At 54.6% G+C, this 20481-nt stretch overlaps 1 protein-coding gene across 1 annotated transcript; it reads right to left on the minus strand.

Annotated features, from left to right (window-relative positions):
* Positions 1-4720: 4720 nt before the first annotated feature.
* On the minus strand, positions 4721-16162 carry IL9R (interleukin 9 receptor). Its single transcript, XM_012659580.1, has 9 exons — positions 16135-16162; positions 11469-11582; positions 10967-11078; positions 10668-10846; positions 9811-9956; positions 8996-9197; positions 8343-8448; positions 6937-7021; positions 4721-5188 (listed from the first exon to the last, which is right to left on the minus strand). The coding sequence occupies exons 1-9, from the start codon at positions 16160-16162 to the stop codon at positions 4721-4723; spliced, it is 1440 nt and encodes a 479-aa protein (XP_012515034.1).
* Between the last annotated feature and the right edge of the window lie 4319 nt (positions 16163-20481).

Raw genomic sequence — 20481 nt, forward strand, 5'->3', positions numbered from 1 at the left:
GAGAAAATATTTTAAAAACACATCGGAAAAAGGAATTCTATGCAAAATATACAAAAAAATCTAAAACTCAACAACTCAATTTAAAGGTAAAGATATGAACAGACACTTCATCAAAGAAGATATACAAATGGCAAACAAGCATGCAAAATAATGCTTAACACTGCTTATCATGGGGAAAAGCAAATTAAAATGACAATGAGATAGTACTAAATGGCTAAAATCATCTTTAAAATGCAACAGAAATTGCAACAGGAACTCTCATTCATTACTGGTGGAATACATAATGGTACAGCAACTCAGGAAGACAGTTTGGCAGTTTTTTCCAAAGCTGGACATGGTCTCATCATATAAGCCAGCAACTGCACTCCTAGATACTTAGACAACTGTTTTCAAAATTTACATTCAAATAAAAACCAACATGCACTTACGTACAGCTGCTTTCTTCATAATGACCAAATATTTTAAGAAGTCAGGATGACCTTCAATAGGTGAATGAATGACCAAGCTGGGGTCCATCCATGGAATGGAACACTATTCAGCAAGAGAAAGGAGTGATCTATGAAGCCGTGAAAAGACATAGAGGAATGTGTCATGCATATCGCTAAGTGAAAGAGAGATCACACACTGTATGATCTCATTTCTATGACATTGTGGAAAAGGAAAGACTACAGAGAGGGAAAACAGATCTGTGATTGACAGTAGGGGCCAGGGAATGAGTTAAATAGGGGAATAGGATGATGGACACGGACACAAATGGACCAGGTGGGCATGCACTCCTTCTGGTTGGTGAGATCATGCTGGTATTTGTGTGCTTATTGGCACTGGATTTTTCAATGATTTCTTGGATATGACAACGAATGCACAGAAAACAAGAGAGAAACAGAGAAATTGGAATTCATCAAAACTTAAAACTTTGTGCATCCAAGGACGCTATCAGGATAGTGAAAAGAAAAGCAACAGAATGGGAAAAAATATTTGCAAGTCATACATCTCATAAGGGTCTAGTATCCAGAATATATAAAGAACTCTTACGGACCGGGCACGGTGGCTCACGCCTGTAATCCTAGCTCTCTGGGAGGCCGAGGCGGGCGGATTGTTTGAGCTCAAGAGTTCGAGACCAGCCTGAGCAAGAGCGAGACCCCGTCTCTACTAAAATTAGAAAGAAATTAATTGGACAACTAAAAATATATAGAAAAAATTAGCCGGGCATGGTGGCACATGCCTGTAGTCCCAGCTACCCGAGAGGCTGAGGCAGAAGGATTGCTTGAGCCCAGGAGTTTGAGGTTGCTGTGAGCTAGGCGGACGCCACGGCACTCTAGCCCAGGCAACACAGTGAGACTCTGTCTCAAAAAAAAAAAAAAAAAGAACTCTTACGTCTCGACAACTAAAAGACAAACAAACCAATTTTTAAAGAAGACTTAAGGGGACTTTTCGCCAAAGAAGATACACAAATAGAAAACATGCTCAACATCACCAGCCATTAGGGAAATGCAAATCAAAACCACAATAAGACACCACCTCACACCCATTAGAATGGTTATTATTTAAAAAAACAAACAAACAGAAAAAAAAACCCAGACACTAACAATTATTAGCAATGAAGTGGAGAAATGTGAACACTGCTGATGGGAATGTAAAATGATGCAGCCAGTGTGGAAAATACTTAGGAGGTTCTACAAAAAGCTAAACATAGAATTACTGTAGGATCCAGGAATTGCACTCCTAGATGTACACACAAAAGGATTGAAAACAGGTATTCAAACAAAAACATGTACACTTATGTCATAGCAGCATCATTCACAATAACAAAAAGGTAGAAACAACCGAAATGTCCATCAACAGATGAATAGGAAAACAAGATCTAGTCTGCCCACACAATGGCATAATATTTGGCTGTGAAAAGGATTCAGGTGCTGATACTGCAACGTGGAGGAACCTCGAAAACATTGTGCTAAAAGAAAGAAGCCGAACACGAAAGGTCACACACTGAATGATTTCATTTATATAAAATATCCAGAATAGGTAAATCCATGGAGATAGAAAGCAGATTAGTGGTCGCCAGGGTCAGAGAGACGGCAGATTGCATAGCAGCTGCAAAATGACAGGAGATTTCCTTTTGTGGTGATGAAAATGTTTTGGAAGAGGTGATGGGTGCGCAATGTTGTGCATGTACTAAATGTCACTGAAGTATACATCTTAAGACAGTTAATTTTATATTAATTTTACCTCAATAAAAAGGAAAGTCCAATCCCCAGTGTTCCCTCACCAGGGTGAGCCCTCTCCCCACAGTGCTCCCTTGGCCTGAGTCCCTCCACCGTGCAGCGCTGCCTGGGCCCGGACCACATTCTGGACACACGCTCCAGCCACACTGCCCACCAGCTCCTAAATCCACTGGCCGTTTCAGCATCCCAAGTCCAGGTTACCTTCTCCCTGATGCCTTCACAGATGCCCAGTGACCAGCGATGCCTCCTCGGGGCTCACCAAGGAGGGTCTTCTGAACCCCGCCCTGCTGTAATGCAGACCTCGGCACGTGGTCTCTGAGGGTTGTCCAGTCTCAACAAGGAGAAGTCAGTGTGTCTCAGCGCCACTGTGTGCAGGTGTGCTGCTCAGGGGGACTCACAGCAACTCTGCTGGGTGTGGCCAGTCCCATGTGCAGGGGGGAAGGCGAGGTGCAGGTGGCTAAGTGACTCACCTGCAGTCACACGGCCTCTAGGTGGCTGCACACTCAGGTTCCGGCCTGGAGCTGGGTCTCCAGGTGCCACTCAGGAAAAGTTTGTGAGTCAAATGAACATGTCCAGGCCACACTGGAGAGGTGTCCCAGCTGTGGGGGTCACTTGTCTGATCGTGAGATGGCCCAAGTCCCATGTGAAGCCTCAGGGGCCACGCAGACACTGTTATAAATATACCAGCCCGAGGCGCCCCAGAGGTCGACTCCAGGAAGTGGATTCACGCAAGTATTTTTATACTCGGTTAGAGCTGAAGATGCTGCACCTTGCTTCCATCCACATCCCTCCTACTCTCTGGACGCTAAAGATACATTCTGGGGCCTGCCTGGCCCCCACTAACCAGGATCCGGTTTCACTGAGGCTCCCCACAAAACCTTGGGGGCCCTGCAGGCATGCAGGGCAAGAGGGATGTTTATCTGAGCCTTTGGGGCCTGGGGCTGCAAGCACTTCTTCCTGCCTAGGACACGGAACATGGGAGCCCCCAGGAGAGGGGCCCCAGATGGCTCAGTGCCCGGAGACCAGCCTCCATTTTATCCTACCTTCAAAATTTCAGCATCCCCAACCCCAGAGTGGTCCCATCCCAACCCTCTCTAGGCAGAGGATCCCAGCACCAGCCCCGAGCCGGCAGTCAGGCCCTGCTGTGATCTGCCTGGGACACCCAGGAAGGGGATGAGGTGCCCTGGGAGGGGCCGTGGCGCCTGGGCCAGCAGGGATGGATGCGGAGATCACTGGCAGAGGCAGGGACACTTATGAGTTGACTTGTGTCCCCCAAAATTATGTTGAAGTCCTAATCCCAGTACCTGCAAATGCGACCTTACATGGAAATAGGATCTTTGCAGACGACCAAGTTAAGATGAAGTTATTAGGGCCAGCCTTAAAACACTGATTGTGTCCTGACAAAAAGGGAAAATTTGGACACAGAAACACACAGGGAAGACTTGTAAAGATTGGAGCTTTATTGTCACAAGCCAAGAAACTACCAGAAGCTGGAGAGGGGCCTGGGACCCTCTCCCTAGCACCTTCGGAGGGAGCACAACCATGCGGACACGACTCCAGACTTCTGGACTCCACAGCTGTGAGACAGCAACTCTCTGCTGTTCTAAGGTTCCCGGTTTGTGGCATTTTGTTATGGCAGCCCTGGAACGCAAACACGGGCACGCTCTGCTCTGCCCACCACTCTCTCTTCGGAACACAGATGCCCATGAGAGGGTGAGAGCCCTTCACAGGCCACAGCCACCGCCGGCTGGTCATTGCCCGCGCTGACTGTCTGGGAGTCAGCGCTCAGCCTCCTGGGGGCCAGTGGGAGGACAAGGACGGGAGGGGCAGGAGGGGCAGCGTCCCTGCAGCCGTCCCTGAGCCTCCACCCTGCTGTGCCTTGAACCATCCACCTGCTATCCCTGGAGTGGTGCCTGGGCCTCCACCTGTGGTCGCTGGAGCCCAGAAAGCCCAGGGCTGGCCAAACCTCCAGCCCTCACACCTCCCCTGGTCCCTCACCAGCCACCAACACTTTGGAGTAGCCATCTGTCCCTTTTAATCTCAGTAGCAAAGGTGCCTCAGGAGGGCACAGAAAGAGGTCACACCGCCTGGTCATAGTGTCTCATGGGTGTCCACTGGGCCCAGGCTGGCCCTTTAAAGGGGTGAGAGCAGAACAGACTGTGGGCCTCTCTTCTCAGACAGGCCGGGGCAAAGCCAGAAAGTGGAGAGGGGCTGCCAGGCAGCTGCAGGCAGAGTGCTGAGGGCAGAGGCCCCTCCTCACAGGTGCCAGGCAGGGAGGGTGAGGAGAGACCTCCAGCCTCCATCCAGACGGGACCTCTGACCACTGCATGGTGCCCCTTCCTGGGAGGTCCAGGCTCAGCCAAGGTCGGCTGCAGAGACTTTAGTCCATTTTCCCCAAAATGGACAGGATGCAGCTGGCCGAGTCAGGGTTCTAGGATTTTCAGGACTGAGCCTACTCCCTGCCAAGGACAGGAGGGGGCACAATGCACTGGAGGTCCTCATGTAGCCCGTGCCTCTGACTGGGACCAGCTGCCACCTTGCCAGGCCTCCAGGTCCTCCTGGTCGCAGGAAAGGCCACAGGCCAAGGCTGGGACGGGCCCAGGGCTCTGGGTATTGCCTGGGAGGGCCCAGGGGTGGGGCCCCTCACAGCAGCCCAAGGCACAATAGTCGCCGCTGCTGCCCTCTGACTCTGGGGGTGCTGGCCTGGTGGGGGACACGTGGGTCCAGTCATCCTGCGGCAGGTAGGCAGGTGGCTGTCCCCCCCACTCCGTACACCCTGCTGGTAGCACATCCTGGCAACTCTGGGCCCCCAGGGTCCCAGTGCCCTCCTCCTCCTCCTCCATGCCCGCGGATTGCAGGCCAAAGGTAAGCAGCGCAAAGGCCTCCGGGACACCAGACTCCGAGGCTCCTTGTGGGGTGCTGTCCTGGCTCCGCTGCACACTGGCTCTGTGGGTCCCCGTCCAGGTCTGGAACAGAGCAGCAGAGGACGGAAGGGCTCAGGGAGCGTGTTCAAGACTCACACTGGGAGCAGCAGCCTCCTCCCCAGTAGGCCCAGCCTCCCCCTCCTCCAGGAAGCCCTTCTGACATCCGTTCCCAGAGGCCAACTAGCACCTGTGTCCAGAACATTCCGTCTTCTCCCCATGTGCCAGCCTAGCCTCAACATGGGACCAAGTCCCTTCAGGCCCCACACCACTTCCCCAGAGTAAGGCCTGGTGCTCACAGCAGCCTGAACCAGGGCACAGGTGGTGACAGGTACCAAGGACAAAGCAACCCCTGGCAGCATGCTGTCCCAGGGCTTCTAGCAGCTACAGACACTGGGCACCCCACCCCATGCCCTACCCACTCACACACACACACACACACACACACACACACACGCAAGACAGCAGACACTGTCGGGACTGGCAGTTTTCAAAGGCTGGGCTAAGGCCGGCAGACCTGGATCCTTCTGTGAGGCCGCAGGAGGCTACCACCTCTAGAAGGAAGCTGTTGCCTTGGTAGGACCAGGAGCCTCCAACAAATGCACCAAACACACCACACCCCCATCACCGTGCTGCTCCCTGGAAAACCACCCCCTGGCACCAGACTACCACAAGGGGATCCACATAGCCCTGGCAAGTACCCACGTTCTGGGGAGAAGCACCGGTGCCTGCAACGGGAGGACACAGTCCAGGGGCCAATCACAACCTCTGCCCAGAGCGCTTGAGAGTCACATCCGCTGCCCTGGGGACAGAGGCAGACTCTCTCAAGAACCAAGTGCTGAGTGTTAAGCTTGAAATCATATTTTTGGACTAAAATCTTGAAAACTAGGCTCCCCATGAGAGAGAAAAGGATTTTTCTGCACAGTAAGCTGGAGCCATGACAGGAAGGAGACGTCCCTGCCCCACAGATTCCAGGGAGGTGCTGAGACTCTGGGGAGGAAGGAGGCAGCTTGGCCCAGACCCTGGGGAGGGGCCAGCACTACCTCCTGTCCTTTGCCCAAAGTGTGGAGCCTGAGAGGGGAAACCAGAGACCACCCACTCGAGCTCTCCTTTCCACTTCCTCCTACCCCGGGGGCATGAACTGCCAGCCCAGTGCGGAGAGAAGGGGTCTGCACAGACCCTCTGAGTTGCTCACGCTGGCCCATGGCCTGTGGGAGCCCAGCAGGGTCCACAAATTGGGAAATGTAGAGTCCACTTACAGGCCACGGTGCCAGCGTGCTCTGCAGGGGACCAGAAGGGGCTCGGCATGCCACACAGGCCACCAGAGCAGGAGCCCAGGGGCCAGCGGGAGCCCCAAGGGCAGCACAGACACTAGAAGAGACCCTTCCCCATGGCCACAGGACACAGACACCTTTGCAGAAGGAGGAGGTGAGACAGGGGGTGGGTGCAGACAACAGCCCCACGGTTTGTACCTTGAACTAGCAATTTACCTCAGCTGCGAACAAGAGGGAACAGACAAAAGTCAAGAGAAAGCTATGTTTTTTTCTATCAACAATGAAACTCTAGATAAGAGAACAAAAATAAATCAGCAATGGAAAATAAAGCTAATTTTTTTGCCCATTTGAGACACAACATATAAATTTAAACCCATTATGTATACAAAAAAGGCTCAAAGCACTGACAAGCTCCCCACACTTGCCCCCAACCCTCACCAAAGCCAACATTCTGTGCGGGCCACAACTTTGGGCAACACCTGCCCCCAGGCCCTACAGTTGCCATGGTACCCCACACACCTGGAAGTTCCCGTTATGCACGCTGTACAGGGGCTGGAAAAACACAGCTGGAGAAGGCACGTTCTGGTAGAAGGTTCTCTTCATCCTGAGGCCAGGAGAGGACAGTCAGAGGCCCGACTCCAGAAAGCCTGAGGCCACTGCAGGAAACGGAGCTCCCTTCCACCCAGCAGATGGCCCGCCCGCCCCATCCCTGCCACTGCCTCTCTCCCCTCTCGCTGCACCCAAACCTGCTCTCAGGGCAGGAGACCCAACTTGGCATCCTCCCTGGCTAACGGCCCCACAGGACTGATTCGTACCAATGCACGTGGGCTTTAGAGCGTGAGCTGTGACGGTCGGTGCAGGGGCGAGCAGTGGCTGGCAGGATCCTCAGCCAGCAGCGGGAGCCAGCACCTCCGGGAACCGTTTTTGCCATCAACAGGTTTGCAGCTCCCACCCCACTTGACGTCTCCCTGAGCACCAGACCTGCCTGCCCAAAACCCACTGGTCTTCCCACGCGGGTGTCCCACAGGGCTCCAAGCCAGCAGGTCCAAATCGATCTCATGAACCCCCCACCTCAGGGCTCACCACTCACATCCCATCCACCCACATGTCCCACAGTTTCTCCTAACCCCTGGCAGTTCCCTCCACTGTGCTCCATCTGCACTCCTCTCACGGGCCCAAGCCCAGTCATCTCTCCACGGGTAACCCACGAGTGCCCACTGGCCTCCCAGCAGTGCCCCACGTCCCCTCATACCCGGCAATCCTTTCTCAAACAAGCCAGATCACATCACGCAGTTTCACACCCTTCAGTGCTTTCCTTTGCTCCAAGGAGAAGCCAGACACCCTTCTGCCTGGCCCCACCCAGCACCCTTCTCCCCACGCCCTCCTCCTGGCACCCTCTCCACCACCTGGCATGGTGCCTGTGCTCCCTCTCATAATCTGACATGTGGCACATGGGGCAGGATGGCTGACCTGATCTGTCTTGTTTTCTACGGCATCCGCCAGGCCTGAGAATGGGGTCCTGTACACACCAGATGCCCCAAACTGCATTTTCACAGAATGAGTAGACTAATGAGCAAACCAGCAAACACCTCCAGAGGCAGGACACAAGGACCTTAGGCCTTTTGGTCTTGGTGACTCTGGGTCTGGTTGGGGCCAAGCTCATCTTTGACCTCTGCCACAAACACCCCTTCCCTTGTCTCCCCTGGCAAGCCCCCAATGGCCCCAGGTGGAAACTTGAAAAGCCCACCCGATTCGGGACCAGAAAGTAGCAAGGGGAGGGGAAGAACAGTGGGGTTGGCCCTTGGTGCCCCTCCCCCACACCCTCACCGTGCACACACTAATGCACTCACACACATACACTAACACATGTGTGCGCGCACACACACACACACACACACACACACACACATACGTTGGCTACCTACCTGGGTGACAGCTTGAACAGGAGGTAGGTCAGGCCGGTCAGCAGGAGAAAGATGGACACAGCAACAAGGGTGCTGTCTGGCCGGCCCCAGGGTGGGATCAGGGGGCCTGCGGGCAGGAAGGGCAGAGGACTGTGAGCAGCCTCAGAGCCAGGAGGCTCTCCCCAAACCTACGTGACAAAGGGGCCTCCATTAGTGCCCTGGGCCAAAGTGAAGACTCTGTGAGGGGTTGGAGGTCTGTGTCACGCCCGCTGAAGTGCCCTGGGTGGTTCAGATCCCTGGCCTCACCCTTCTCGCCTGCCATAAGCCAGTTGTGACGTCTGTGAGCCTTCCCAGTAATGCTGTGCACAGGGTCAGCCGGTCCTCACTGAGGACACAGAGCTCACATCTAGCCTCCGGGCAGATGCAGCGGCTCCGGTGTGCAGCCCTGGGCCACTCTCGCTCCTAATCACAGCCACTGACTATGGGTGCCTGGGAAACCTGCAGGGTGGCAGGTGTTCGTTTCCTCCTTGCACATCTCAGCTCTCCAGGGAAAGGGGGCCGACCAGGGCATGACGGGCTCAGGAGGGGCTCCAGGAGGGTGAGAGGGCCAGGGCTCGGATGAGCAGGGAGAGGAGGCCCAGCCCAGACCCTGGGAGCACCGCAGCCGTGCCCACCTCGTCTCTGTGGGGAGGGGAAGAGCACAGGCTGGCTCCACTCGCTCCACTGGCCCGCATAATGCTCCCCCTCTGCCACGTCATCCTCCAGGTTGGCCATCTGGACACGGAGCCTGGCCTCGTAAGTGAAACCAGGGTCCAACTCGGTGGCTTCAAGGATGAGCCAGGTCACCCCAACAATGCGGTCCTTGTGCCTGGCCCACTGTGGGGTTGGGGACAGTTAGCAGGTGCTGAGGGTGGGGCTGGGTCCCTCAGCCCCTGGGAATGTGCACACGCAGGTACATTTATACAGACCCATGTGACACGCACAGAGACACACCTGTGCTCAAGCACAAACACACCTACACACAGTCGCGCATCTGCAGCACGCTTCCACACTTGCACGCACACCCATACACCTGCGTGTGCAGAGGCACACTCCCCACAGTCACATACACATTCACGCACATAGGCATACCCATGTGCACACACACATATAAACGAAAGGCACAGGCACACTCAGGTACACTTACATGCAAACATATCTGTGTGCACACACACATGAACACGCGTGTGCACATGCACACTCGCCACATTCACATTCACTCACGCATAAAGACACAGATATACTCAAACTCACCCTAGTCTCACACACACACACTCACACATAAGCACACACATGCATACAAAGATGTGCACATCCGTGCGCACATCCAGCTCTGGTCTCTCCCCCCGCTTCACCATTCCAAGCTGACGCCTCCCTGTGAGAGTGGGGAGTCTGCCCCGGGCTGCCGCTCCCAGGAGAGAGGCCCTGGGGAAGCCAGCCAAAGCGTTACCTCCCAGGCCTCTTCCTGCCTCTTGAAGGCCAGCTCGTAGCTGAGAAGTGTGGTCATCGGCTCCAAGGCAGGACTGATGCTCCAGGTCAGGACACAGTAGCCAGAGCTGACGTTGCTCTGCAAGTCAGAGGGAGGGTCCAGCTTAACTGGAACAGAGTGAGGCCATGTGAGGCCAAAGCCCCATGGGCCTGGGTGTGCCGCTCAACACACCCAGGACTGGGGTCTGACTCATAGGGGCAAGGTCAAGGCCCTCTCAGATCAAGTGCCTCCCTGGGAAACTGGTCCAGAAAAGCCCCCAGTGGAACAAGACAGCAATGACCTCTTCCAGGCCCCACAGCTAGACAAGGTGGTTTCCAAATCTCGCCTTCCCTTTCCTTCACAATTTGCTGCTGGAAGTTCTTCCCAGCATCTTATTGGAGTCCTTCCTGCTATGACTACAGTGCATTTCCATGACTCAAACTGTAGTACCTGCCCTGGCTCGCAGCCCTGTAGCTCTGTCCTCTGCCAAAATCCTGCCCCTGCAGTAGAGGAGCAGCACAGGGGCCAGTGGAGCAAATGGAGCCAACCTGTGCGCTTCCCCTGCCCCCAGAGACAAGGTGGGCGCTGCCACAGGGCTTCTGGGTCTGGGCTGGGCCTCCTCTCCCCTGCTCACCCGAGCCCTCTGCCCTCTCACCCTTGCAGCCACCCTCCCCCCACCAGGGGCCTGGCCTGCTTCTAGCCCCGGGCCTCACTTGGCAGGGACTCAGGACTTCACCGGGCCACAGGGTCACAGGCTGCAGGGCCCTGCCCAAGCCCTCAGGCAGCCAGGACGTTCCTGCCAAGGCTTCCGCTCTAGGCCTGCAGCCACCCCCGCTCACCATGTCTCCGGGGCAGGTACTGAGGGTCCACCAGGCTGACCAGCTCCTTCCCGGAGACCCGGTGGTGGAAAGTGATGGTGAAGTTGTCGGAGGGCACGAGCACATCCTCGGGTGGCAGCACCACCGTGCACGCATTGCCCTGGAAGGCGCACTTGTGGGTGCTGCCAGGCGCCTGGTTGCTGGAAAGGGGGGTATCAGCACCAGGGACTGCTGTGCCATCCCGGCCACAGCTGCTGCTGTCGTGGGGGCCCCACCCTCATCCTTGTCCCACGCCTGGGGGCCTGGCCCTCCACCCTCACCTGGTGAAGAGGAGCCAAGGGCTGGAGCCCTGGCCCAGCTCTGCGGCAGACCAGTGGCAGTCGATCCTGAGGATGTTGTTGGTGAGGCAGGTGAACGTTCCAGCTCTTGGCCCTGGGGACAGTGACCGTTGGGAGCCCACAGTGGGTTCTTCAGGGAAGAGCTGAGTCGGGGTTGGGGGAGGATTTGACAGCTGGCATCCGAACAGGGTAGTCGCCAGAGAACAATCCCAGGAGAATTCTTTAAGGGCAGAGCTGGGAGGCCTAGCAGTGATGGGCTCCAACCCACAGTCCGTGGACAAGTCAGGCCCAGAGACGCGTCAAGAGGGTGAGGCTGGGGAGACTGGGGGTGGTGGGGCTGAGGTCCAGCCTGGCCCCTGAAGGACATGGCCAGCACAGTTTGGGCTAAAAACCTTTCCCAGGGGCTCGACAGAGGGCAGGCCTGTCCCCCAGCCATGCCCTAGTTCTCCACCCACCTGCCACAGGCATGGTGCCCAGCCCTCACCTGCTCCTTGCCCTGGGACAGAGGCTCCCAAGCAGACACAGGTGCAGATGCAGGTGCAAGTCAGGAGCCAGGTGCCCACGTCTCGCCTCAGGGCCTCACTCTCCCACATCCAACCTGCAAGGGACCAGGCTAAGGGGCCTGGGGTAGGCGCCCCCCGCCCCCCGGAGGGAAATCCCCACGAGGAGCTCCACAGCGGAGTGCTCTGAGTGGGTCAGCACCTAGACCCTCACTGTGTCCTGTGAAACAGGCTGTGCCCTGCTGCCCGGCCCTTACGAATAAGAAACTGAAGCTCAGAAAGGTCACCAAAGACTCATGGGCTGCAGTGTGAGATGCACCCTTCAACTCAGCTCTCCTGGTGGGTCCTGCGCTGAGCTAGGTCTCACTGGCTGCCTAGAAGGCTCCGCTCAGGGACCGGCATCCTCTTCCAGCCCATCCTCTGTCCCTGGACCCCGGCTCCATCCTGCAGGGGAGTCAGGGCCGGGGGAATGGGTCACTACCAACAACTGCCACAAGTAACTAACAGTTACTGAGCTCTTTGGTGCTACACCCTGTGCTGATTGCGTAACTTGTATTTTCTACTTTAATTCTCACAACAGGTCTGTGACGGGGAAAGACTGTCCCTATCCACAAACAAAGACGCTGAGTCCCAAGAAGCAGAAGCCCTTTGCCCAGGGTCATACAGCTAACCCCTAGGCATTCTCTCTCCCTTTGTCTCCTTAAATAAAGACCCATCCCAGGGTTCTGCCCCAGGAAAGTGGACAAGGATGGCAGTAGGGTGTCCATGTAACAGACGGCGCTTCCCAAACTCTGTCACAGCCCTGTTCTGAGGGGACCTGCAAAGGAGACTGCCCCGGGAAGGGCAAGGCTCTTGGTTGCTGGAGTCCTGAGCCCCAGGATCCCTGGGGGCACCAGAGGTCGGCTGGAGATGAGGGGCTGTGTGTCAGGAAGTGCCGGGGTGTGGGAGGCTGCTGACGCCCCATCACCCCATTTGCAGCTCCAGATGGCACACTGATAGCCCCTGAGCAGGAAGCAGGGCCAGCCTGATTATGTAAGACCGATGAGCGATAAGGAGGAGAAGAGGAGCAGACATGCACACAGACCACGGCACGCACACCCTCCACGGGCAGCAGGCACCACTCCAACCCACCCCCCCCCGACTCCTGGCAGCCTATCCCGTATCGTAGAACAGACCCGCTCAGACCAATGATCAAGAAGACCTCATCCTTCGCTAGGATGGAGTGCCAGGCTTGGCACCACCAGCCGCAGCAGGAAGACCAGCTGGTTCTCTGCAGCAGTGTCTGTCCCCTCTTGTAGCAGTTACTGGAAAGGAGGGGATGGGGACGACAGGGAAGCAGCCTGAGCAGTCAGCCTACTCTCTGGGTGTGAGAGGGCAGAGCAAGGCCGAGCCCCAGCACCTGGGGGAAGTTCCTGACTGAGGGTGGACAGCCACTGCCCCGGGGGTGGAGGGACATCCAGCTCTGTGCAGAATTAGGCCAGCCCACCCACAAGCTGACCCAGGGGGAGGTGGCTAGAGAGTAGGGGGTAGGGTGGCCCCAGGCTCAGCAGGCCCAGTTGCTAGAACACGGGTGGGAGAGGTAGGGCAGGACCCTCACGTGACACCTGAGAGCTGCAAAGCAAGAAGCCAGGACACACCCTGGGGAAGCACCAGAGAGCTGGGCACAGCCACAGCCAATGTGACCGTCTGGGGGAAGGTCCCTGCTTTTCCTCTGCACAGAAAACTTCCATCTAGACCTGGTAAGCTAGGCAGGGCAGGGTCACCACCCTCCTACAGACAAGGAAACTGAGGTCCAGAGAGACCTGGGACTTGCCCAATACCTGGCCACCGGCACCTGATGCTCTGTTCTTGGCATATGTCCCCCCAACTTCCACACAAGCCTGTGAGATTCTGGGGAGCAATGCCTGGGAGATGTCCCTCAGCACATACCCCCACAGAAGACTTCACAAATGCTTTATAAATAGGGTGAAGCTGCGAATCCAAGCTCCCCCTCCCCCAGAGCATCACTGCCCTCTCTCTTTCTGGGGCTCCTCAGGCATGAGATGGGACATTACTGAGACGGGGTCACTCCTACCCTCAACCACAGACACCAGGCAAGGTGGTCAAGGCAGGTGCAGACACACCCACCACATGCTTCCTCGGCCTGGATGGCACCAGGGAGGCCTGACCACAGCTCAGACAATGCCAGGTCACAGGATGGTCGTGAGGACAGGAGAAGCCAGTGACTGCCACCTAGGACAGTACTGCCCCGACACCCCCAGTCCTGCTGGGGAGCCTGGCTGACATCACTCCCAGCACAGCCTCTCCCCTCTTGGGTCTGTGGACACAGCCCTCAGTCTGTGTCGCTCTGGTCCCATCTCAGAGCCCCACCTCTGAGTTGAGGTCTGGCCCAGATGGCCACTGGGCCCCACAGCCTGCTCGCCCTCGTTTCCTTGGCTGCCATGAAGTTGTGGGCTGCCCTGCAGCCGGATCCCTGCCTCAGACCTCGGGCTCTACCAGATCCACAGGATGATCTCCAGACAGGCTCAGCCCCTCACCTTCCCTGGCCCTCGTGCCGAGCACCCACCTGAGGCCAGGTGGAATCTCAGGCCGAAGTAGGCCACCGTCACGGGGCCTGGCCAGGCAACCCCAGGCTCCTCGGTGCCCCGGCGCACTCTCCGAGTGAGTTTCACAGGTCGCTGCATCTACTTGCTGCAACCAACAGCCTATTGCATACATTTTAATGGCCGGGAGGGGATGAGACCCCCGTTCTTTTCCTGGCCTACCCAGGAAGCTGGGAAATGTAGAGGTGGATGGGATGGAGGTTGCTATTTAAATGAACACTTATCCAGCACTGTCTTCCATCTGCTGGGGGAGGATGAAGAAATGCAGGCCCGGGTTCACGAGAAGCAGGTGGAGCCTGGGGGCCACGGAGGCTGTGCCAGGCAATGGGGCTGGAAATCGGAGGAGCCGGCTCCCACTCTGGGCCACCCAGGACACACAGGTCTCCTCTGGCACCTATGGGAAGCCCTGATGCCACGGGGCACAGAGTGTGTGAGGACACCGATGGCGCAAGCAGGGAGCAGGAGGGATGGAGGCAGGAGGGATGGAGGCAAGAGGGCCAGCGGGGGCGAGTGCAGAGACCACAGAGGAACAGGACAAACGGCACTCACAGAGAAGGTGCAGAGAAGGCAGGAGGAGGGAGGTGACACTTTCTGAGAAGGAGAAGGGGGTGGTGCTGCCAGTGGCGCAGAGGTATCACGGACAAAGGCACAGACCCAAGGGAGAGGGCAAAGGAGCATAGAGAGACATGGGGGGCACCGTCCCCTCTGCCTGGCTTCCTTCCCCATTACATGCCTCTTCCTTCATAAAGCCCTCCCCCAGCACCCCCATTCTCCCTTCCCAGCCGGATGGCACCTCTGAGCCAGGACCAGCCCGCTGGTGTTCTGCATAGCCCTGAATCGGCAGGTCCAAGGGTTGGGCAGGGACCATGGGCCAGGGTTAGGGCTAGGGTGTTGACACAGCTTTCTTTGGGGCTCTGGCAGTTAGACGGGGGGGAACGCTGCCCCTATTCTTCCTGCTGTCTTGGTGAGGAGACACCTACGTGTTGCGCCTTCTGCCTGGCACTGCCCCCCACCAGCCCGTGCAGCCCTACTGCCGTCCAAACTCGTCACTAAGCTGGGTCCCTACGTGGGTGGGGCTCCTTGAAGGTGAGAACCCGTCTGATTGACCACGCGTCCTGTGCACCCAGGCCTGACTGCTCAACACAAGCTTCCCAAACCTCCCACAGAGGCCGTTCCTGCCTCCCCTCGGCGTTCATGCTCTGGGCATGCGGGAGGGGCTCTGGGATACCATCCGAAGACGCACTGGGAGGACACCCACTTTTGACTCCGTGGCTAAGCTCTGGCCAGAGGGTGAAGTCAGAACAGCGTGAGTCAGAGGAAGAGCACAGGGGTCAGGGAGAGGAGAGGATCCCAGCAGGGCCCACATCCTCAAGCTCGTCACAGGAACAGACTGGTCCAGACCCCAGGAAACTGAAAGGGCGATGTTCGTTCCGTAACAAACCCTGTCCTCTCCTTCCGCCAGGTGGCCGAGTCGAACCTCCTTCTGGCATCTCACCTCGCCTGCTGCCCCTCCCACCTGCCTCCAGTAGGGCACCTTCATCCTCCCAGCTCCTCTTCTGCCCTGAAGCTCCACAAATGCCTGGGGATTTGGAGGGGCTTTACCAACTCCGGGACCCAGGCCTCAGCTCCACCTCATGGCCACCACAGCGGCCTCCATCTAGCCCAAGAGTGCCCACTCCAGTCCCCACCAAGGTCAGTTCAGTCACCAAGGAAGGAAAGTTTCTCCTGTAATTAGAAATTGCACCTGACAAGCTCGTGCCCTGCCTTCTATCCAGTTGGAATGTGGACACACTGGTCACAGCGGCATCCCCAACCCCACAGGCCTGGAAATACATTTGTAATTCTTATGGTCAGCCCTGCAAATTTTGCCATCTCTGAGAGATGCCCAAGGCCAGGACACCAGAAGAGGGAGACTAGGGTGGTGCCCTCAAATGCCACACTGCCACGGCTGTTCCCTGGGCCTAGGGACAGAGGGCCACTCGTCCCGCTCTGCCTCCTGAAGTTCATGCTGACTTAAGAGGTTGGAAAGCCCCAAGTACAGACTCACCTTCCCAGATGGATCTGCCCAGTCCCATCACAAGTCTCAGGCACCCCCAACCTGGAGGTGACTTGTCACCCAGCTGTCCCTGGGTGTGCAGCAAAGCCCCTCCGCCTGATTCAGGAGATAAGTGCAGCGAGTGGTGACGTGAGCTTTGCACAGCAGGCTCCCACAGGCCGCCCACATCTGAAACCACGAGCACACTGCAGAGCTGCTGTCCCAAGTACAGCTGAGAGGTGACTGTCACCGCTTGTCATCTAAGTCAGGGAATTGTGAGGTGGAACACCCTTTCATTCCCCACAACACTCAGGGTTGCCAAATGTGAACTTCAGTGATTTGTCTCTTGCCTGGCAAACGAGCCTCCTCTGTGTTCCTCCCAAGAAACACCACTGAGGTGCATTCGACCAGCCCCAGGAGGCGAGGACCCTGCACGGAGCAGTGGCCTCGTTCCCTTCTACACTTTCCCAAGACCAGAGGTGCAGGCTCAGCTGTCAGCCTTGCAGCCTTCTTGTTCCTCCAGCTATTTGCAACATCTCTCTAGGTCAGGACATAAAAACCTACCTCATGCCTTTAATGGTAGTACATGCCAAGGTTTAATAATCCCTGCAATGCACATTTGGATTGTTGCCTGTACTCACTATTTTAAATGAAGGTAGTGAACAGATCTGGGTATGGATCTTCAACCAACAGAATGAGCACTTCTGTAGAAAAATCACTTGGGTAGAATTGTGGGGTCTCAGGGTTACCATTTTAAAATGCTGATACACCAGTGCCTGCCTAGCTCAGTTGGTAGAGCATGAGATTCTTAAAAATACTGATGGAGATTTGGCCTGGTGGCTCACACTGTAATCCCAGCACTTTGGGAGGCCGAGGCGGGAGGATCAGTAGACACCAGGAGTGCAAGACCAGCCTGTGAAACACAGTGAGACCCCGTCTCTAGAAAAAGTAGAAAAATTAGCCAGGCACGGTGGTGGCACCTATAGCCCCAACTACTCGGGAGGCTGAGGCAGGAGGATCACTTAAGCCCAGGAGTTAGAGGTGCAGTGAGCTATGATGACAACACTGCACTCAAGCCTGAGCAACAGAGCAAGACCCTCCCTATCTCTAAGTAAATAAATAAATACTGATAGATACTGCCAAGTGGCCCAACAAAGATTTTGCACAAACTTCTACTCTCACCAACAGTAAACATTATCAGTCTCTAATCTTTGCCAATAGGATACGCAAAGATATTTCAGTTTTGTTTCAATTTGCACTTCCTTGATTATTAGTCAAGATAAGCATATCTTCACAAATTTACTGACTATATTCTTTTGGGTCCCAAATAAGGTCATATTTCAGTGTGTGTTTGTGTGTGTGCGTGTGTTTATATGTGTGTTTATGTGTTTCCAAGTGCACACGTGTGTTCCTGTGTGTATAGTGTGCATCACAACCTCTTTTATAAGGTCTGGGTAAGACTGCAGCTCTCTGGAGTCTGAGAACACCAGGACCCATGAAGAGATGGAATCACAGGCTCACACCCATGAAACACCATAGCAATGACTAGGGACACATTAAATTTCGTCCAAATATTTAAATTTTAATCAGCTGCGTTCCCATCTTACCTACTACGAGCATACACTTTACACTCACTGGAGCCATCCCTTCTTCGGTATCCTGACAAAGAGCTTCCTTCTTTCTGTTAAGGTCCCTTCCACCTTGCTGCAGCCAGATTTTACTAACTTAAGACCAGCACACCACACTACCCACACCCTAACCTCAGAAGCAGAGACCGCAAGGGCTGTATAAGGAGGAAGGAAATCCTGGAAAGAAAAAAGCTAGAGAGGAGAGCCCCAAGTTCTGCATCTAAACTCCACCCAAACCTCTGGATGACCCCTGAACTACACATGTGCAGGCCAACTCCAAGCGGCCCTGCTGAGGCTAAACAACATGAACACAAGGTTCAGCTGCTGTCCACCTCAGAAAAGAGTTTGCAGCCTGCTAAAACAACAACAAAAACAAAACAAACTAACATTCTCCAGAGAAACAACAGAATCCATGGTCTCCATAACACATATAATTCACAATTTCCAAGATAAATACAAAATTATTAGACGTATGAAGAAACAACTCTGTGACCCATAGGAAAGACAATCAGTGGAGACTGACTCTCCTAGGACCAAGTTGCTGGAAACAGCAAAGGTGTCAAACCTTGCTCAAACACATCAAGGAAGATATGCTCCCGATGAACAGATAGGAAATCTCAGAGGAGAAACAGAAACCATAAAAAAGAACCTAAAAGAAAATAAGTGAAAAACACATCTTAAATAAAAGGAATAAATCATAATAGTGCATAACACCAGATGAAAAATTAACCATAAGGAACAACTCAAAGAAGGCAACTGAGATTTGACTGGGTTGACAGGAAATCACATCCTCAAACACACGCAGCGGAAAATGTCCGCGAGAGCTGGCACAGGGCCCTTCCTGGGGAAGAGGAGGGAGAGAGATGGAGCCCTGGATCAGCACCAGGGTTACGGCCCTAAATGTAGGGCAGTCATGCCTCTCCTGCTTGACTTTATACCAGTTTAACATCAGTAACATACAAAAATTCTGCTCCTGAAGTTCCATCCCTTTCAGTTATTGATCCCCTGGAAGATGCTGCAGCTGGAAAGCAGAGCACTTGAAATGTGGGGAGACGTGCCCACCTGCGTGTCTGCACCTGCAACATCGGAAGCAGCAATCAGAACACAGATCCCCAATTTTTTGGAAGACAGGGCCCTCATTGCTCACCCTGACTTCCACCAGATGTCAGTAAGCTGTGCCGGGAACACATGCACAGCTGCTAGGAGCTGAAGTTGGCTGATACTAACCTCAGCTTACCAGGGTTTACCATCCAAGGCTTCCCTTGGAGATTGCAAGCTTTGGAATAGCCTTGAGAGTTCCAGAACAGTCACGTCAGACAGATTCTGCCAGTGCGATTGTTATCTAAGTGGAAAGACAGTTTCCTGGTGCTTCCTCCCTCACCATCTTCCCAGAATCCTGTGTCCACAAAGTTGTTTTTTCTTTTTTTGAGACAGAGTCTCACTCTGTTGCCCAGGCTAGAGTGCCGTGGCTTCAGCCTAGCTCACAGCAACCTCAAACTCCTGGGCTCAAGCGATCCTAGCCCCCCCAGTAGCTGGGACTACAGGTATGTGCCACCATACCCGGCTAATTTTTTCTATATATATATTTTTAGTTGTCCAGATAATTTCTTTCTGTTTTTAGTAGAGACGGAGTCTCACTCTTGCTCAGGCTGGTCTCGAACTCCTGACCTTGAGCGATCCACCCGCCTCGGCCTCCCAGAGTGCTAGGATTACAGGCGTGAGCCACTGCGCCTGGCCCACAAAGTTGTTTTTTGTTTTTTCTTTTAGAGATGGGGTCTCACTGTTGCCTAGGCCGGAGAGCAGTGGCACAATCACAGCTCACTTCAACCTCAAACTCCTGGGCTCAAGTGATCCCCCCGCCTCATCCTCCCAAGTAGCTGGAACTACAGGCGCCACCACACCCGACTTTCTGTGTCCATAAAGTTTTATTGAAACGCCATGCTCATTTAGGTACTGTATACAGCTGCTTTGCACTATAGCTGTGACAGCACTTTGCCCTGCTACTTGGCTCGCTGCAAGTCACTGTTGCGGTTGTAACCCAGCACATTTCAAGGACCGCTGTATTGTCATATCACTGTAATGTGTTTTTTTGCTTATTACCAGTGCAATCTGGATGTCATGTTCTTAAGACACAGTGGAGTGTGGAGTGTTATCAAATTGGATGGCAAAAGATTGTTTATTTTGCAATGACACTATAGCTGATTGACGTTACCAGACTAAGCAATCATCACTAGAACTATTCTCAATATACAACAGAATTTCTTAACAAAAATTAAAAATGAAAATGAGGCTGCAATCAAATTAAGTATCCAAGTGGCTCATTTGTTAGCCAAGCAAAAAGAAAGCCATTTACTGATGGTGACTGAACAAATCATGTTAGCTGGCTGTGGTGGCTCATGTCACACACACTTCAGCTCAAGTAGTGTGTCCAGAGAAAATAAATTGGCTTAAGACTGTCAGCCTTTTGGGTGAAAACAGTTGTCCTGAGGGTTAAGCATGTTGGGAGGAACATCAACACTCGGTTAAAAACCAAAGCAAATGCTTCAAAGTAGTTTTCCTCGGCTCTTGGTGAACTGACGGATGTTACTGCTCAGTTGTTGGTTATTTGAGGAGTCAGCGCCTCAGTGCCGAGCTGAGAAGCAACTAAAGAATTAGCCTCTTGGCCGGGTGCGGTGGCTCACGCCTGTAATCCAGCATTCTAGGAGGCCAAGGCAGGAGGATCGCTTGAGGT

Source organism: Propithecus coquereli, unplaced genomic scaffold, assembly GCF_000956105.1.
Source record: "Propithecus coquereli isolate 6110/MARCELLA unplaced genomic scaffold, Pcoq_1.0 Scaffold621, whole genome shotgun sequence".
Lineage (NCBI taxonomy): Eukaryota > Metazoa > Chordata > Mammalia > Primates > Indriidae > Propithecus > Propithecus coquereli.